At 37.5% G+C, this 21102-nt stretch overlaps 1 protein-coding gene across 1 annotated transcript in view; it reads right to left on the reverse strand.

Annotated features, from left to right (window-relative positions):
- Positions 1 to 21102, reverse strand: part of DNAI2 (dynein axonemal intermediate chain 2) — a 72405-nt gene that overhangs the window by 46338 nt on the left and 4965 nt on the right. Inside the window, exons 2-6 of the mRNA XM_051995175.1 lie at positions 11892 to 12082; positions 9774 to 9935; positions 8506 to 8627; positions 1646 to 1788; positions 918 to 1031 (exon numbers count right to left, since the gene is read on the reverse strand). Of these exons, the coding sequence (XP_051851135.1) occupies positions 918 to 1031; positions 1646 to 1788; positions 8506 to 8627; positions 9774 to 9935; positions 11892 to 12074 (724 nt within the window). The 5' untranslated portion in view covers positions 12075 to 12082. The remainder of the gene's footprint in view (positions 1 to 917; positions 1032 to 1645; positions 1789 to 8505; positions 8628 to 9773; positions 9936 to 11891; positions 12083 to 21102) is intronic.

Genomic DNA, 21102 nt, shown 5'->3' on the forward strand with positions numbered 1-21102 from the left:
GAGGGATAACAGGATTCCAGTGCCCCTCCAAAGTTTTGCCTGGAATTAGAGGACTTCTAGAACCATATAAACTCTACTCACCCCCTTCTCTCCAGACCTCCAGACCCAGCTCCTTCAAAAGGAATCTTCCTACATCACATTGCTGAAATAATCAGGATTACATTTTTTCTTCCTCTTCCCCCTGCCCCAGCTATATCTCTAAATTGGACTTTGTAACCATTTTTCTACTCCCCTCTTCCCTAAGAAAATGTTCCATGCTATCTTTTATTTATTTTTTTTTTAATTTTTTTTTTTGCTGAGGCAATTGGGGTTACGTGACTTGCTCAGAGTCACACAGCTAGGATGCATTAACTTAGGTCCTCCTGACTTCAGGGCCAGTGCTTTATCCATTGTGCCCTCTAACTGCCCCCTATCTCTTATTTTTTAAAAAATACAATGAATTTAAATGAATTTTGCTTAGGGAATTTAGGGATACCTCTTGGGGTGAGTGGGTAGTTAGGTAGCAAAAAGGTGAGCACTGGGCTTGGAATCAACAAGTCTTATCTTCCTGAGTTCAAATTCAGCTTCAGATACTTACTGAGTGGTTGTTCTGTTTTCCTCACTGGTAAAATGAGCTGGAAAAGGAAATGACAAACCATTCTAGAATCTTTGCCAAGAAAACCCCAAATGGAATCAAGAGTGGACATGCTTGGACCACAGCAGCCTGAGGTTAGTGGAGGCATCTTATGAATCCCTGACTTTACTCATCTATGTGTCTGCTTATGAGCTTTGGAAACTCCCAGCCTCCAGGTTTTCTTTGATACTGATAAACCCCTGGCTCAAATTGGCATTTATGGTATGACTTGAGGTAGAAGAAGCTTGGCCCTAAGCAAGTACTAGAGGAGAAATGGGTAGTTAGTTGTCGAGTGTCCCCTTACCAATCTGCCCATTGTAGCAGCCTCCAATCAGGACATGTGCATCTTTGGGGTTGTACTCCAAGGTTACAAGGGGAGAAGATGGCTTCAGGGTGATGTCTGGTTTATTAGGATTTTCTATTAAAAAGTGGGAGAAAAGACCACATTTAAATTATGAAGGCCTGAGAGATGGGGAGGAAGAAAGCCTTATTTAAATTAACTATGGCCTCCAGGATCACATAAAAAATCCTGTTTAGCACATAAAGTTCTTCATGACCTGGCTCCTTTATAGCTTTCCACTCCTCTTAAACCTCTTATAATCACTGCTACTTGCAACACTCCAAGTGGATGGCTAAGGGGTGCCATTGTACACAGACTGATCTTAAGTCTGGAAAACCATCTTCCTGAGTTCAAATCGAACTCAGGAAGCAGAGTCTTCCCCAGGACTTAGGAAGATGGTTTTCCAGACTCTAAGACCAGCACTCTATCCACTGAGCCACCCCGCTGCCCATAATTTAGAATAGAGAATGTTATCTGGTTCTATGTGTGTCAGTAGTGTCTAAACTAAGTAATACCTTAAAAAATCTCACTAAGTACAATAATATCACCTGTTCAAAGAAGTGGCTTTCAACAGGAGTTATTTTCCTTCAGCTGAGGGATGTTCTATGCCCAAGACTTTGGGGTACCGCCCTTCCCCTCCAACTCCCACCAGCCAAGCTGCAAGATTCTGCTGTGTTCTTTCCATTTCTTACCCAGGTCCCAGATGAATGAATCATAGCTCATGTTTGCATCAGCTCGCTGGAAATCCAGACAGCAGTACGCCACAGCTAACTTACGGTTTGCATCAGGGTGCCAGGAGAGATGGCTCGCTGTACGTTTGATTTCATGTGGGTCCCTTTTGAGTAAAACAAAATCACATGCGAGGTCAGGCTCCCGCAGAGGGTAACAGAAGGGAAAAACATCCTGCAAAGTCTGATTCTTGGGATGAATTGTGTCATTTTTCCATTAGTAAGGCTGGGAGGGATGTTCAATGTGTAACCAAGCTTTCTCTAGCTCTTCAGCTTTCCTCCTGGAAGCTAGATGGGACAGGTATATGTGTAGAATATTAGGCTTGCAGTCAGAAAGATCAAATCTAACCTTGGACATTGAAGGTATGAATGAGAAAATCATTTTGCCTTTCTGGATTCAGTTTCCTCATAAAACGGAAATAATAATAGCATCTACCTCTCAGGGTTGTTTTAAGGATCAAATAAAATATCTGTAAAGTGCATTGCAAGCCTAAAAATATGACATAAATGTTAACTATAATTATTGCTATTATTACTATAACTTTATTAGTTATATTATATATAAAATATAACTATATATGTAATAGTTATATTATAACTACATATAGTAATAACATTATTACTATAATGGGCCAGATCCCAGACTATATCTGTCCTGCCATCTATGAGCAATATTTAGACAACCCATTGGGGCTCAAAAGTATTACAAGAATTAAACCAAATGGAAGATGTTTTTCATAGGAGTAAGAACATAAGTGGCCTGAGCTTCTACTAGTCATGATGCCTAGTCACCTGACACTAAGAGAATGCTTCAATCAATTGGAGAATGGCTGGGTAAATTGTGGTATATGAACATTATGGAATATTATTGTTCTGTAAGGAATGACCAGCAGAATGAATACAGAGAGGACTGGCGAGATTTACATGAACTGATGCTAAGTGAAATGAGCAGAACCAGGAGATCATTATATACCTCAACAACAATACTGTTTGAGGATGTATTCTGATGGAAGTGGATCTCTTCGTTAAAGAGAGCTAATTCAGTTTCAATTGATCAAGGATGGACAGAAGCAGCTACACCCAAAGAAAGAACACTGGGAAATGAATATAAACTGCTTGCATTTTTGTTTTTCTTCCCAAGTTATTTTTACCTTCTGAATTAAATTCTCCCTGTGCAACAAGAAAACTGTTCGGTTCTGCACACATATATTGTATCATATACTGTAACCTATTCAACATGTAAAGGACCTCTTGCCATCTGGGGGAGGGAGTGGAGGGAGGGAGGGGAAAAATTGGAACAGAAGTGAATGCAAGGGATAATGCTGTAAAAAAATTACCCTGGCATGGGTTCTATCAATAAAAAGTTATTAAAAAAAAAAAAAGAGAATGCTTCAAATCTTCATGGATTCAGTTCTTTCCATTATGATTAGTTAAATAGTCAGTCAGTCAACAAACATTTATAAATCACTTCCTATGTGCTAGGCACAATCAGTGGGCAAGCAGCCTTATTCAGAGGCCAGAAACTCCTTTTAAATATACAGGGAAGCTCATTCCAACTAATTTATTGAGCTGTTCAGAGAGTAGTGACTTAACTTTATAAAGCAGTTGGAAGGCCACTGTAATTTATTTTTTAATTCTGAATTTCCAGAGCACCTTGAATGGCTTCCAAGTGCTTTTTATGATCAATTTTTAAACTCAGTGCTTTGGCATTTGGAGTGCAGGAAAATGCAGACTGAACTAGATAGAGAACTCTTGGCCTTCAAATTTCTGATGGCAGTTGCATTAGAGATTCCAATTATAAGGCATTTCAACCAATTAACTCAGATTTAACAGATCTAAACTTCTAAAGTCTGTAAAACATAAGGCTGTGCCAACAATGAATAGATTAGGAATGAATGCAGAGCTTTATAAAACAAACAAACAAACAACCTTTAATTCCACAAAATAACAAAATTGTTTGTAGGCATGGTTTTAATTTTGAGGGCAACTAAGGTGGCAGGGTAAATAGTGTAGCCAGCCTGGAGTTAGGAAGACTTATTTTTTTGAGTTCAAATCTGATCTAGACATGTAGCAGCTGTATGATGCTGGGCAAGTCACTTAACACTACCTGCCTCAGTTTCTTTATCTGTAAAATGAGCGGGAGAAGGAAAGGGCAAACCATTTCAGTATCTTTGCCAAGAAAACCCCAAATGAGATCATGAAGAGTTGGACATGACTGAAAAGATTGAGCAAGAGCAACAACACATGGTTTCAATTTTCATCTTTATGCAGATGATTCTTAGATCTATGTCTTTCCCATCCTCCTGTCTTGAATCTCTATGTGCTTATTAGACATCTCAAAATGGATAAAACTCAACATTCTCCAAACTGTTCATTATCTTTCCTCTCCCAACCTTCCCCTACTTCTTAATTTCCCATATTACTGTTATCATCCTATCAGACATCCTAAGGGTCAAACTCCTCCTTACTTTTCCCCATTCCCTAATTATAGGGTCAACAGTTAAATCTTTTCACTTCTACCTTTGCATTATTTCTCACACGTATCCTTTCTCCTCTGACATTGGAGCAGGCCTTCATCACCTCATGCCTGGACTATTGCAACAATCTTCTGAAAGGTCTCCCTCTCTCTATTCTGGTACATTTTCTACTCAGTTGTTAAATTACCCTTCTGAAAGTACAGATCTGACCATATCACCCCTACCTTCCCATTCAGTCATTTCCAGTGGCTCTCTATCACACACAAGATCCAATGTCAAATCTTCCCTTTGGCTTTCCAAACCTTTGTAATCTAATTCCTTCCTACTTATGCAGTCTTTTCATACCTTAGTCCACTCCCTGCATCTTTATCCATTCCCAGTTATTCTGTCATCCAGTGACACTGGTTTTCTTGCTGTTTCTCCCAAAAGTCCCTCTATCTTTACTCTGGGCATTTTCACTGATCATCCCCCATGCCTAGAATAGGAATGTTTTCCATTCTCATCTTCATCCACTGGCTTCAATTTTCAGATAAAATCCCATCTTCTAACTAGAGAATATTATGAAATGCCAATTGGATCATTTTGGTCAAACAAAACGAATTCAGGTAAGATTAGAAGGGAAGCAGAAAGCTGGAGAAAAAATTTTATAGCCAGTTTTTTGATAAAGGCTTCATTTCTAAAATATATAAAGAATTGATTCAAATTTATAAGAATACAAGTCATTCCCCAAATGATAAATGGTCAAAGGATATGAATAAACAATTTTCAGATTTATAAATTAAAGCCATTCTTAGTCACATGAAAAAAAATTAGAGAAATTGATTAGAAAAATGCAAATTAAGACAACTCTGAGATACCTTTTCACACTGCTCATATTGGTTAAGATGATAGGAAAAAATAATGATAAATGCTAAAGGGGATGGATGTGAGAAAACTGGGACACTTATGTATTGTTGCTAGAGTTCTAAAATGACCCAATTCAGAACTATGCCCAAAGGGCTATCAAACTGTGCATATCCTTTGGTCCAGCAATGTCTTTTCTGGGCCTGTATCCCAAAGAGATCATAAAGAGGGAAAAGGACCCACATGTGTTTTTTAAAATGTTTGCAAGCAGCCTTTTTTGGTAGTGGCAAGGAACTGGAAACTAAGTGGATGTCCTTCAGTTGGAAAATGGCTGAATAAGTTATGGTATGTGAATGTTATGGAATATAACTGTTCTAAAAGAAATGATCAGCAGGATGATTTCAGAAAGGCCTGAAGAGACTTATATGAGCTGATGCTAAGTGAAATGAGCAGAACCAAGAGAACATTGTACATAGCATCAAGAAGATTAAGTAATGATCAACTGTGATGTATTTATCTCTTTTCAACAATGAGGTAATTCAAGGCAATTCCAATAGACTTGTGATGGAAAGAGACATCTGCATTCAAAAAGAAAACCATGGAGAGAGACTGAAGGTGGATAGAAACTTAGCAATTTCACCTTTTTTGGTTTTTTTTTCTTCCTCATGTTTTTTTTTTCCTCTTTTGGTCTGATTTTTCTTGTACAACATGACAAATTTGGAAATATGTTTAAAAGAACTGTATATATTTAACCTATTTCTGATTGCTTGCTGTCTTGGGGAGGAGTGGGGTGAGAAAAAAAGTTTCATAAAAATACATGTTGAAAACTATCTTTATATATATTTAGAAAAATAAATTACTATTGAAAATTTATAAAAATAATAAAATCTCACTTTTTACTGGAAGCCTTTCCAAATTCTCCCTAATTTTAGTACCTTTCCTTTGAAATAGCTCTCAACTTATCGTGTATAGATCTTATTTGGACATAACTGTTTGTATGTTGTCCCTCTCATTAGATTGTGAGATACTTGAAAGCAAAGATTTTTTTTTAAATTTTTTTTTTTTTTTTTTGGAGGGGGGAAGTGTTTGCTTTTTGCCTTTCCTTTCTATGTTCAGCACTAGACATAGTACACACTAACTGCTAGGTGACTCAATTTCTCTAGGTTCTCCCCCTAGCTCTGTGAATAGTTTTAAAACATTGTTTTCTAAAGGGAATTATTGAATGTGTATAAGGGTGGGGATGGGTGGTATGAGTTGATCTAGATGACCACTGAAATCTCTTCTACTTCTGAAATTATGTGAGTCTTCAATCACAGAGAAAGGTATCTTATTATTTCCAGATAGGAATGAGTCCAGTGTGATCTCTTCTTTCTCTGAGTTCCTATAGTACATGCAGTGGTTATTTAGTCACTTCAATGATATCCAACTCTCTTTGACTTTTAAGGTTTCCTTGGCAAAGATACTGAAGTAGTTTGCTATTTCCTTCTCTAGCTCATTTTTACAGATGAGGAAACTGAGGCAAACAGTTTAAGTGGCTTACCCACGGTCTCACAGCTAGGACGTATCAGAGGCCAATAATATTTCCATCCTCCCATTTTATCAGGCAAATATTTCCTAATAAGACTTTAAGTTGAGGATAGGGCCCATGTTTTCTATCGCTTTCACAGCAATTAGTCAAATGCCCTGAATGTTTATTGAGAAATTCAATACATTTTTAAAAAAGAAATCTGACATGAATTTGTACATACATGAATACCTCTAGAATTTCAATTATAATCTCAATTTTTACTATAAAAGTATCTATTTAGAGCTAGGAGGTCTAAAATCTTTTCTGTGTCATACACCCTTGTGACTGCTGAAATCTATGGATCCTTTCTTGGATAAATATTTTAAAATGTATAATGTAAATTATGTAGGATCACAAAGGAAATTAATTAAATTAAAATGTATTACCAAATATTTTTTAAAACAACAAGCTTGTGGTCTCTAAGTTAAGAACTTAATGAAATAGAACTAGATTGTGAGATCTGGAGAATAAGATGTAGATTAACATGCCACTTAGACATTTTAGTGTATGATTACTTCTTTTAATATCATTTTTCTCAAATGTAATATTAGAATAATACAACTCCTAATACCTATCTCACAAGGTTATGAGAATCAAGATAATTTCTGAGAAGTATTTTTTAGGTTTTAAGTACTTTATGTTTTATGATTATTATGCTTATTAGAGATAGGAAAGAAATATTCAAAAAGACTATGACGACTAAGGTCACATATGTATTAAATAATAATAAATTAAAAAAAAAAACAATAAAAAATACCAGAGTTTGAAGCTGTGTCGACAAGCTTCAAATCCAGCACCCTTTCCACAGTTCACACAGCCTCCCCAACCTGGGCTTACTACTCCATTTCAAAGAGTCTGGAAGTCCCTTTTCTGAATTTTTGAATCAGTTCAGAGCATACAACCATCCCTTCTCCAAGTATTTCTGTTCTTACTTATCTGTTATTCTGTTAATATGACAGACTTCACATAATGAGAAGAGACATTAAAATATATGTAGTTCAAGAGTTCTTAACCCTGATGTCCATGAACTTTGTTCAAAAAAAATTTTTTTTTTGGAATAACTGTATTTCAATACAATTTTATTTTTCTTTGTCTTCCTAAGTATTTTATTTACTACATTTAAAAATATCCTTCTGAGAAGAGATCCATGGGCTTTTGAACAGATTGCCAAAGGGGTCCATGGCACTAAAGGATTAAAAAGCTCCAATCCAAAATAACCTCAACTTTTTTTCTTTTCTTTTCTTTTTAAAGAAGGCAATTGCAATTACTTATTTATGGTCACACAGCTAATAAATGTGTGAGGCTGAATTTGAATTCAACTTCTCCTGACTCAAGATCTGATGCTCTATTCACTGAGCCATCTATCTACCCTAAGTCCTTAATTTGTCAGAGGAGAAAACAGAATCCTGAGGCTGTTATGGCCTGATTTACTATAGATAAATAGCTTACAAAGGATTGAATGAAGTTTTGAATCTGGGGCTTCTGACTCCAAGTCCATTGCTCTTTCTCCTTTGCCACTTGCTTAAAAATTGCTTTCTTTGTGTCCTTAAAGCCTTTGTATATTTATTCTATCCCTCTATTTAGCCTGTATTTTCTCATGATAAGTTACCTTCCTATGATGAAAACCATATTAGATTGTGTACTAGACCTAGAGTCAGGAAGACTTAAGTTCAAATTCTGAACATTTAAATGACTGTGGATAAAACATTTCATCTCTCTGGGCCTCAACTTCCTCTTCTGTAAAATGAGACAATTGGACTCAATAGCCTCTGAGATTCCCACTAGATCTAAATCCTGTGATTCTCATGGTTCTCTGTCAAGAGTTTCACATTAAGTTCTCATGGCTGACTGATGAGGGCTCCCTATTCACTGGTAGCATCTAGTCCCTGGAATACATGTGAGGGAAATCCCAAGATTAGAGATTCTGCTGTGGATACCTGAAAACGTTGATAGTTTTGGCTGAAAGAACCTCATCAGACACTTCTACTGCATCCTCTTCTTCAAAATACTCCCCATAAATATCAATGGCATTGTTCTGTTTAATGCAGTGCTCCATCACCTGGGACACAGAGAACAGGTTCCATCATTCTTTCCATTCTATTCAGGTTTTGAAGAACAAAGACCCTAGAGTGAAGGGGTAAAACTGGAGGAGGGGATATTTTTTGGTCAGGATGCCCAGAAACTATTCAAGATATTGTCTAGTGCACCATGGAGTTCTTCTAGATGCTGAGAAATAGTAAAGGAGGGAGAAGGGGAAAAGAATTAAGTCTGGTTTCTGAAGAGTGGCTCTGGAGTAACTATATAAGAATTAAGATGTCCTCTCCTTCCTCCCTCTTTTCCTTTCCTTCCTTCCTTTCTTCCTTCCTTTCTTCCTTTCTTCCTTCCTTCCTTCTTTCCTTTTTTTCTTCCTCCCTCCCTCCTTTCTTCCCTTTCTTCCTTTCCTTCTTCCCTCCCTTCTTTTCTTCCTTTCTTTATCTCTTTCTCCCCTCCCTTCCTTTTCTTTCCTCCTCTCTCCCTCCTTCCTTCCCTTCCTCTCTCTTTTATTTTCTTCTTGCATTCCTTTCCTCCCTCTCTCATTTAAAGACTAAGCTTCACTATCTCACTCAGGCTAAGTGCAAGAGTTACACCCAAATCTCATTATTAACTGACATGAAAACGTTGGCCTACTTCCCTTTGCCACACCTTGGGCAATGGTTTGGGCATCTCAACTCTTTCCCCACATACTTCTTAGGGACTCACCATATTGTTCTGAAATTAGTGAGGACATCCAATTGGCTAATCTCATGGTAACTCCGAACTCTGGAGTTCCAGAGATCCAACAATCTATCTCCCCAATAAATGGGATTATAGGTATGTGCCAAAATGTGACTGACATTTATTTTACGTCTGTGAACATAATATATTTCTCCAGTAGAATGTAAACTCCTTGAAGATAGATATTGTGTCACTTTTATATTTGTATGCCAGCTCCTACCATAGTGCCTAGCACACAGTGGATACTTAAAAAATTAAATTGTTGCTTGTGGATCCCTTAGGAAAAGAGTTCCTTTATAACTTTTAGAGTCATCTTTGCAGAACTAGGGCACTAATCATTAAAATTTATTATGGAATTTCCTGCTAACTCTGACCATCTCTTGGGATAGGTCTGGACAAAGAGTGGAGAATGGGATAGTAGAGAGCAGAAAAAAAGAAGTTGTTGCCTCACATAACCAAGCTGCAGGATGGCATTGATATAATTTTCATCCTTTTCCACTTTCTTCCGGAATCGGATTGTCTGCTCCAACTCTAGTGGGTTCACATCTTTGGGCCAGCCCCCTTCTAAGTGATTAATTCCTCGGGTCTCCATCTCAAATCTCTCTGTATTGACCTATATAAAATGCAGGGCAGGAGGTAAACAAAACCAAAAACAAAACATTCAAGTTCAAGTTCACCTCACATCCATCAAAATGGCAAACATAACAAAAAAATTGAAGCAGTTTTGGAGAGATTGTGGAAAGATAGTCACACTAAAAGCGTATGACTGCATAGAGCCGTAAACCAATTCAGCTGTTCCAAGTAGTAATTTGGAGTTATGGAAGAAAAGTCACTAACTGTTCATTCCCTTGGTCTCAGGGGTTCTTATGCTGGGAAAGCAGCTCAAAGAGGTCAGAAACAGAAAGAAAGATCCCACATATAACAATAATTATGTGGTAGTATTGAGTTTCTTTGAGGCATGAGATAGGGAAATCAACTCTGGAGAAATAAAAAGATCGCTTTGCTTCAGCAAGAGCTCATTTGAAAAACTAGAATCAAAGAGGTACCCATTTGTTAGAAAACAAATTATGGTATATGCTATAGTGAAAATTTTTTTATTATGGTGAATAGAATATTATTAAGTAAGGAAAACCATGAGAAATTTTTAAAAATTGGAAGACATGAAGTCATGCAGAATGTGAAAGAAAAATAGGAACTCCAATAATTTTATTATATCTTGATGAACTAATAATGCAGAAATCCCCCAACTACATGGTGGTCTAACATTTAAAAGTCCCCAGCTCCTTATGGACATGTTAATACAGATGGTCTCATCCATTGCTGTAACAACTACTTTCTGTGTTTTAATAAGAGACCCTGCTGTTTTGTCTGAAAAGATTGCTTTCACAATTATAAAAGCATTTGGTCTCTTTCTTTTGTTTCTTGCTCTTGAACAGGAAATGTTTTCTTTTTTAGATTATAAATCCTTCCACTTGCATTCTCAATTACAAACCATCCCCTTCCGCACCCTCCTTTTCTCCTTTTACTGGCCTCCTTTCTCTACCACTCCCTCTCCTATGAAATTCTTTATTTTCCTATCCTAAGATGCCCTAGGATGCTACTTATTGGTTAGTACTCTGAGTGATTCTGTAATGTTAACAAAAATCAAATATTTATTATTGGCAAAGACAGATTACTTAGTATGCCAATAAATCTCTTTCAGTTTCGTCTCCTATATTTGATCCACAATCACTGGACCCTTGGTGATGAGTATTCCTCTTTCAGAAGATAAAGAGAATTCCCTCACAGAAGCAAAGAAAGCAGAACCAGAACAATAATATCAATGAAAACACCAAAAGGCAGGTAACTATGCAAAGAATATCCTTGGTTCCAAAGGAAAGAGAATGTATTAAAGACCTATTAATACCAGGGCAAATGTTGCATAGGTGATCTGACATGGTTACTTTATTGATTGCTTGTTCTCAGTAGCTTTCTTTAGCAATGTGGTGTAGTAGATGGAAAACTTCCCTCAAAGCCAGAAGGACCTGAATTCAAGTCCTTCCTCTGACACATACTGGCTTTGTGACACTGGATAAATCACTTAACTTCCCAATACTCTAAGCAACTCTAAGATTATAAATTACAGAAAATTACAGTGCTGATTTTCACTGATGGAGGGAATTTCTTCATTGGGTATTTTTCCTGAACCAATGAAATCATAAGAATAGCCCCTGTCCCCAAACCTAAGGGAGGGTTCAATGTGTGAGAATTGAGATATTCTGAGAAATTACATTATATTTTATTTAAAGGGATCATTAAAAACATACAAAACAAACCCAAAGCCTGAGTTGACTCTACAAAAACAGTATTAGGAAGTTTAAGATTGCCTCTCCTCAAAGGTGTATGAGATGGAGGGATAACTTTCTGATCCTGAAAAGAGTCTACATGACAATCATCATGGGAATAAGCACATGAGAAAACAAGAGGTAATCTTGCTACCTCTCCACTCTCTCCATCTACCCAAGTCTTGATGACCATACCACCCCACACTTTTAAGTAGACCCTGACTCATGATGGGGAAAGATATTACCTCATGCTCTGACATGTCATAGGAACACTGAATTCCTCTGTCCACAGGATCACGTACAATAAATTGTTCATTAAGTTCTGGATTAGGTGGTATGTCGATGCTCAGCTCTGCCTGTCGGTCGCTGAAATTGCATTGCTTCCCAAACTCACTGCGTCTCTTCACATAAACATACACAATCTCCATGGTGGTGACTACAGGTAACAGTACAACAATAATAGGAAAGTTAAGAAGAGGGGAATCATTTAGGGGGAAAATAATGTTTTCTTTTGGGGCTTGTTGAGTTTGAAATTGGAATATTGAAAATAAAGTTTCAATTTCTTTTTAGGAAAAACTAACTTAACCTGAATAAGATGGAGCATTAGGATATTATTCCTTTTACATCGGGTTTAAAACATAAATGAGGGTGCTGACTTAGAATCCCATGACATGGGACACACTGACACAGGATTGCTCTGCATGGCGTTCCCTCTTCAGAGAAGATGCTGTGCTCTCTGGGCAAAGCAGAATTGAATTAGTTCAGAAAAAATGCAAGATGAGCAAAAGCTAGAAAAACCACACCAAATGTTCATAGATACTATTTGTGTTTGATCTGTGGCAGAACATTCTGAGCTCATATTGGTCTGATCAGCCACAGTCAGACACACTGACTTAATTCTAACATAATGATGAAATTTTGGTCCCCTTTGAGAAAGAAGCAAAACAATCAACTGACCCCACTAGGGGTTTTCTTGGCAAAGACACTGAAGTAGTTTGCCATGTCCTTCTCCAGATCATTTTGTGTGCATTCATATGTGTGTGTGTGTGCATGTGCATGGGTGTTTGTGTTCATCAGTGTACAACTATTCTTGACTCCATCTTCAGGTTTTCTGAGAAGGATACTAGATGAAAAACTGAGATAAACAGGTTTAAGTGACTTGCCCAGGGTCACACAACTATGAAGTATCTGAGGTCAGAGTTGAACCCAAGTTATTTTGATTCCAGACCTGATTCTTTATCCATTGAACCACCCAGCTATCCTTAATGCTAGTTCTGTTGATAATCTCCAATTATTGTTACAGATTTTTTGTATATAGTAGTTTGCATGTTGTGTCCCACATTAGACGTGTGAGCTCCTTCAGGACAAGGACCTTTTGCTTTTCTTTATATCCCTAGCATTTGGGACAGTGCCTGGCACACAGGCTACACTTCCTATGTTTATTGATTGAATAGACAAATTACTTTATTTTTTTTTTTTGGACTTTAGTATAAACTGGAGAAAGAAAGAAATGACAAACCATTCCAGTCTCTTTTCCAGGAAAATCCCATCATGAAGAATTGGAGAAAGCTGAAAGAACTCAACAATGACAAAAAAAGTTCACTCTAACTCTAAATCTAGGATCCTATCATTTTCATGACAACCCTGAAAGTTAAATATTATTGTTATCACCATTTAACAGATGAATGCTGTGGTTCAGAGAATTTGATAATAATAATAGCTAGCACTTAAGTATCACTTTAAGATCTGCAAAGTACATTACATATATTTTCTAATTTGATCCAAGAAACATCCCTATGAGGGAGGTGAGATTATTACCCTCATTTTACAGATGAGGAAACTGGCTCTGACTTTTATGGTTGAGTATGTCCAATGTCTATAGTGGGATTCTAATCCAGATCTTCCTAACTCCGTATCTACTGTCTCACTAAGGAAGAACCAGAGCTTTATGGAAATTAATGTCAAAATTATTTTCTTCTTTCATTTACCACATTGGCACCAATTCTTTAAAAACAAATAAAATAGGGGGCAGCTAGGTGGCACAGTGGATAGAGCCCCAGCCCTGAATTCAGGAGGACCTGAGTTCAAATTTGGTCTCTGGTCTCAGACACTTAACACTTCTTTAGCTGTGTGACCCTGGGCAAGTCACTTAATCCCAACTGTGGAAGAAAGGAAGGAAGGAAGGAAGGAAGGAAAGAAGGAAAGGAGGGAGGAAGAAAGGAAGAAAGGAAGGAATGAAAGGAGGGAGGGAGGAAGAAAAAATAAGGGAGGGATGGAAGGAGGAAGAGAAGGAAGGGAGGAAGAGAGGAAGAGAGGAGGGAAGGAAGAAAGAAAGAAAGAAAATGCCCCAGCAATATGGCACACATTCCCTGTCCTATAGGAGCTGAGGACTACTAGTTGCTAGTCATTACAGAAGAAACATGTGTGTTTACAAGGCTCTCCTTTTAAGACAATTATTCTGAGAGTCAAAACCTCTATGAATTTCACAAAACATAATAGAACAGTTACCCTTCAGGATAAAATTTTATTTTGCAGAGATGCTATTTTTAAAAGATTCAGTTTCATAACTTAAAACTCCCCAGGCCAATGATAGTAACATCTGACAACAGTCACACTGTGCCCTTTTTCAGAACAAAAACAGAGGCAACATTTAAAATCTAGGCATGACAGTGCCCAGATAGTCAAAGTTAAAAGCTAGCTTGCCTGCATTCATGGGCCCCAATCAGCCCCATTCTCCCAAATTTGCTGGTCAACCTTGTAAATGGGAGGTCAGCCTCTCTTTTATTTCTCTGAAGTAAATATCTATGGGTGAGATTCCTAACTTGTGGCACAATGCCTAGAGCTAGGGCCTAAAAGAATGGTAGAGATACTTTCCCTTCCTTTGAGGAGTTTACATCCTAAGTCAGATAACACTGAGGAGGAAAAAAAAAAAGCTTGAGTTTTCCTACTACTTGTCTAACCATCCCATAGTCTCCTTTTCCCTCTTTTTTCCTTTCTCATTCTCTCTTTTAATAAATTCTTTCCTTATTCCCCACATTAGACTGTAAATTCTTTGAGAATAAACCTCAAAGAGTTTACAATCTAACATGGGGAAGGAGGAAGAAATGTATACTAATAACTATAAAACAAGGGAAAGTGAGAATAACAAAACCACAGATATTCATCAAAAATCTACTATGTGGTGTGGCAGCTAAGAGGTACAATATATAAGCCAGCCTCACACATTTACTAGTTGTATGATCCTTACCTCTTTTTGCCTGTTTCCTCATCTATAAATAAGGATATTAACACTACTTCCCAGGATTGTTGTTATTATCACTCAAATGAGAGAGAATAATTGTAAAGTGCTTAGCACAGTGCATGGCTCAGTGCTTAATAAATGATAGCTATTATATTATTGTTGTTGTGCAGAGTACTGTGTTACAGACATAAAGACAAGGTGTATATTCCCTCAATATAAATTGCCCTCAAAGAACTTATATTCTGTTGAAACAGCAGTATTTTCAGACATATAAATATTAATATAATATGTACGAGATAAATACAATAGAGGATAATGGGGAAGGCAGATCCGAGTGTAGCTTGCAGCTGGGTGGATCAGGGAATGCTCCCTGTAAGAGATGGCAATTGAGCTGAGTGAGCTCCAAAGGAAGCTAAAGATTCTGGGAGGCATAGGTCAGGAGGTAGTGCAAAAGGGAAATAAAAAACACAAAGGAGAGGTTTGGGCAAAGGGCTACGAGTCATCTGTAGAAAGAATGATTAACTTCCATGGCGAAAGGAGAGAGGTCTGAGAAGTAGGAAAGGAGCAAGGAAGAGAGTAGCATCTGAGTTGAGTGTTGAAGAGATTTTAACAAAGGGAAATGAGGTGGGGGAAAGAGTTTTTACAGACCTATGCATCAGTCTGACAAAAGCATGGAGATGGAAATGTGCAGGATGTGAATAGGGGGTCCGGAGCAGTAAGAATTTATTAGGAATGCAAAGTATGAGAAGAAAAAGTAGTCTAAAATAAGATTTGACGGGTCAATGGAGCCATATTGTAGAAGGTTTTGAATGCCAAGAAGGCAACAGAGAATCACTGAAGGTTCTTTAAAGAGATTGTTTAAAATATTGGCTTGAATTAGGGATTAGAGAGAGGATAGTCTGGACACATTGATGTCGCTTAGGGGGCTCATCCACCCCTTAGGGCAGGCTGTTACTATATCAGAGCAAATTTTCCTTCAGTGGAGCAAAGGTATCACCAAATTTTACTTGGAAAACTCAGCCATTTTGATCGAAACTGGTGCTGGAGAGAGCGGGAATATGGAGAGGAAAAATGTATGGAGGTGATGAGAAAGTGATTATATCTGTCCCATGCCAGGTGAAGATGGAAGGGGAAATACCTCCAGAATCAAAAAGGAAGCGAGGGCACTTGAAACCTCACAACCCTGGCCTCCCATTGGACACTCCGCCTCCAATCTTTTTGGATCCTCCATTATCCCGGTCTTTGCACTGGTTGTCCCTCAAAGATAGACGGGCTTTACTTATTCCCTCCGCTTCCTAAAAGCAAATCCAGGCTTCCTTCGAGGGAATCCCACTTCCTACAGTGCTCCTTTCCCGTTCCCCACTTCCTAATTGCTTATAAGAACCTTCTACTGTAAGATACCTCTACAGCTATGCCTAATGTACCTTAATGGGTCCCTTATCTATTTCCATGTCTCTTTCAAAGGATGTAAGCTGCTTGAGGGAGATAAAAAGAACAATGTTTGCCCAGAAACCGAAAAGAAATGAGTCTGATTTAGGGCAACTGGCAGAAAGGAGAGGGCTAGGTAGTTGAGGCGGCGGAGCCAATAAGCCTAAATCTTGAGCTAATCTCTCAAGAGTGAGGTATATCAGACAGAGCCTTTACAATCCCTCTTGTCCCTCCTCCGTACGGAATTTATTGCAACGCTCTTAATTTATTATAATGATTGTGTGACTCTCAAATACTGACCCTCTCGGTCTCCCTTCCTTTTCACTCCCCCCCTCCCCCGCCCTTCCCTTACCCTCTCTCTGCTCCGCCCGCCGGTGGGGACTGGACGGTCCGGGGTCCTAAGGGCTTCTCAAACGGTTGCAAGTTGCAAAGTTTACACGTTGCCTAGCAACCCTGGCCGGGGGCCAGCAGAAAGAAAGAGGAGTCCTAGAGGCCACGTGACGCCCCCCCAAGTTGCTCGGTGGGGAGGCTGGGTTGACACGTAGTCATCCGGTCAACAAGTATGCATTTATCAAGCCCCTACTCTGTGCCAAATACTGCTTAGCCCTGGAGGTCATCAAGAAAAATAAAACAAAAACAATCCTCAAAGTGGGGGTTGGAGGAGAATGTTGAAAGGAGTAGACTGTTGGGGAGTGGGCATTTCTGCTTCAAACAGAGCTCCTGGAATAGCATCTTTGGTTAACAGAGATTTGCAAGCAAGACTACAGATTTAGAGCTCGAGGAGACTTTTGAATCCATTTTTGAATCCACTCCTCATTTTACAGAAGTAGAAATGAGGTAATTTGCCCAAAATTAGAGAAGCAGTGCCTGCAGCGGGAATTGAAACTTCCCAATCTAGTGCCTTATCCCGGTGATGCACTTTCTCTCAAATATTTGTTGAGGATCTAGTATTTTCATAAGACTTTAAAGTTTGCAAAGCAGTTCACCTGCATCAAGTCATTTGAATCTTTCAAAGTAAGCAATATGAATATCATTATACCCATTTTACAAACAAGAATATTGAGGCAGGTTATTGGATTTATCCAAGGTCAGACCATTACCAAGTATCAGAACCAATTCCTTCTGATTTCCAATGTGGCAAATGATTCATATTATTTCTCACTGAGGGGTTATTCACAATGTGAAGATGTTAAACTTAGAAGCATAGGATTTAGGTTAAAAATTTTGTTCTGGTACTTCAGTTCCTTGAAGCCTCAGGTTCCTCATCTATATGAAATAGTTAAGACTAAATGAGTTCTAAGTGTCTTTCAGTTCTGAGTTCTATGAGATATCCATAGATATGATGGGCTGCTTTGTTCAAGGAATTTAAAGTCTAGTTGGGTAAGTGGGTGTAAATCTAAGGAGCATAAGGGAAAGAATGTGGAACTCAAAAGTTAAAAAAAAAATGTTTGAAATGTAACTGGGGAAAAATATTAAATACATATATTAAAAAAATAAATGTAAGGAGCAGTCCAAAGCAGCTTATGAGAGAATCCTATAGGATCACAGATCAGGAAAAGAGTAAAAGATCTTTGAAGTTGACTTTGAAGATTAGGACTTGGGGTGGGGAAATGGAGTAAGATATTTGATTAAAGGAAGATAGGAATGGAGAAAACATGTTTCCTGGACAAAAATAAGAAGCACTTAGCACAGGGCTTGGGCACATTTTTTTGTTGTTTAGTTATTTTTCAGTCATGTCTGATTCTTCATGACCCCATTAGGAGTTTTCTTGGAAAAGATACTGGAGTAGTTTGTCATTTCCTTCTCCCTCTCACTTTATATAGATGAGGAAACTGAGGCAAACAGGATTAAGTGACTTGTCCAGGGTCACTCAATACTTGAGGCTCAAAATGAACTGAAAGATAAGTCTTTCCGATTTTGGGCTCACTGCTCTATCCACTTTGCCACCTAGGAGAATGAAAAAGTATCCATTCTATAACTGAAATGACAAGGTTGAACTAGGCTATTCTAGCAATAGAATATTTATCTTGATTATACTGAATCATTTATATGTCTTCATTTAGAATGTAAACTCCTTGAGGGAAGGAACAAAATTTTTTCTGGCCTTTTTGTTGTATGATTAGCTTTAGCATGTTGCTGGCACATGATAAGCACTTAATAAATACTTATTGGCTGGCTCGCTGACTGATTAAAAGATCTCCAGTTCTAATAATTTTGCAATTGTTTGGATTGCCCCAATTTCTAATGCTTTTCTCTCATCTTGGAGTCCTTGAGGTTAAATGTTACTGATCTCGTGATTCAACACCACAAATACATTTCTGACACTTTTTTCTTTCCTATTGGATAAATACTTTGTTCCTGAATTGAAACTTTATTGCCAGCAATCTTGCTTTGTAATTTTGAGGTAATAGCTTAAAATTCTCTAGAAGTCCTTTGGAAAGCTCTATGAACCCTACTCTTCACTTTTAATTTGAGATTCTGAGCTGGAAAAGGAAAATCCATGGTCAAAAATATTCTAAGTAACTGATTGATTAATTAATATATAACTTCTAGTGCATCCAGGGCAGCTAGGTAGAGTACTGGATAGATTGTCAAGAATCCATGAGTTTAGATTTGGCCCCAGAAACTTACTAGTTGTAAGATTCTGAGCAAGTCACTAAACTCTCTCAGTTTCCAGATCTGTAAAATGAATTGGAGAAGAAATGGCAAACCACTCTGCTATTATTGCCAAGAAAACAACCAAATCAGGTCACAAAGAATTGGACACAATTGAAAAACAATAATAACATATCAAATCCCCTAAAATACAATGTAGAGTAAATTATTTTCAGCAGTGGAAAGAGTCTGAGTACTCTGAGACCAGTCCTTTGGTCAAATCTTTGACATTTAACTCCTCCCTGTAGAAGCTGTGTGGTATATTAGAGAATAGGACTGAACTTGCATTCAAGAGAAACCTGGAATTGAATGCCAGCTCTGACACTTATTAACTCTAATTCTATATGCAATGATTGAATTTCTCTCAGATTTAGTTTTTTCATCTGCAGGATTGTTGTAATTGTTGTAAGTATTTTATAAAAACTTTAAGTGCTATATAAATGTCATCTATTATCATTACCTGTCTTACAAAGTTGCTGTGAGGAAAGTGTTTCATCTTTTTAAATAGTATTTTATTTTTTCAATTATATGTAAAAATTTTAAGCATTTACTTTTACAAAATTTTGAAGTCCAATTTTTTCTCCCTCCCTTCTTCCCTTTCTCTCTAAAATAAGAAATTTGCTATGTTTTATATATATGAAACCATATAAAATATATTTCCATATTAGTCACAGTTGTGAAAAAAAACTGAAAAAAGTGAAAATATAATGCTCTTTGATTTGTATTTAGAGATCATTGGTTCTTTATTTGGATATGGATAGCATTTTCTTCAATGAGTCCTTTGAATCTTGGATCACTATATTGCTAAAAAGTGCTAAGTAATTCATGGCTAATCATCACACAACACAAGTTACTGTGTACAGTGTTTGCTTCAGTTCATGCAAATCTTCATACATTTACATTGTTTTACATTGAATTTTAATGGTATTTCATTATATTTATGTACCACAACTTGTTTAGCCATCCCCCAATTGATGGGAATCTCCTAAATTTTCAATTTTTTTTTTTTGCCACTACAAAAAGAGTTGCTATAAATATTTTTGTATATGAAGGTCCTTCCCCTTTTGGGGGATTTCTATTACAGACTTAGTAGTGATATTACTAGATCAAAGGGTATGTACAGTTTGGTTGCCCTTTGGGCATAGTTCCAATGGTTCAGAATGGTTGGAACCATTCATAGCTCCACCAATAGTGCATTAGTGTCCCACTTTTCCTACATACTATTCAATATGCATAATTTTCCTGTTTTCTCATATTAGCCAACTTGATAGGTATGAGATGGCACCTCAGAATTAAAATAATTCTACATTTTTCTAATCAAAAGTGATTCAACTATTTTTAGCCATATGAAAAATGCTCTGAATCATTGTTAATCAGAGAAATGCAAATTAAGACAACTCTGAGATAGTACTACACACTGTCAGATTGGCTAGGATGACAGGGAAAAATAATGTGGAATGTTGGAGGGGATGTGGGAAAACAGGGACACTAATACATTGTTGGTGGAATTGTGAATGCATGCAACCATTCTGGAGAACAATTTGGAACTATGCTCAAAAAGATATCAATCTGTGCATACCTTTTGATCCAGCAGTGTTACTACTGGGCTTATATCCCAAAGAGATATCAAAGAAGGGAAAGGGACCTGTATGTGCCAAAATGTTTGTGGCAGCCCTGTTTGTAGTGGCTAGAAACTGGAAACTGAATGGATGCCCCTTAATTGGAGAATGGCTGAATAAGTTGTGGTATATGAATATTATGGAACATTATTGTTCTGTAAGAAATGACCAGCAGGATGATTTCAGAGAGGTCTGGAGAGATTTACATGAACTGATGCTAAGGGAAATGAGGAGGACCAGGAGATCATTATATACTTCAACAACAATACTATATGATGATCAATTCTGATGGATGTGGCTCTCTTCAACAATGAGATGAACCAAATCAGTTCTATTCCCGTCCCCCCCCCCAAAAAAAGAATTGTTTTAAATCATTGTATTGCTGAGAAGAGCAAAATCTAACAAAGTTAATCAGTTAGTATGTGGTTAAGGCCAGATTTGAACTCACAAAGAGGAGTGTTCCTGGTTCCATATCTGGAACTCTATCTATTGCAGCATGAGCGTACAAAGTAC

Source organism: Antechinus flavipes, chromosome 4 (assembly GCF_016432865.1).
Source record: "Antechinus flavipes isolate AdamAnt ecotype Samford, QLD, Australia chromosome 4, AdamAnt_v2, whole genome shotgun sequence".
Taxonomy (NCBI): domain Eukaryota; kingdom Metazoa; phylum Chordata; class Mammalia; order Dasyuromorphia; family Dasyuridae; genus Antechinus; species Antechinus flavipes.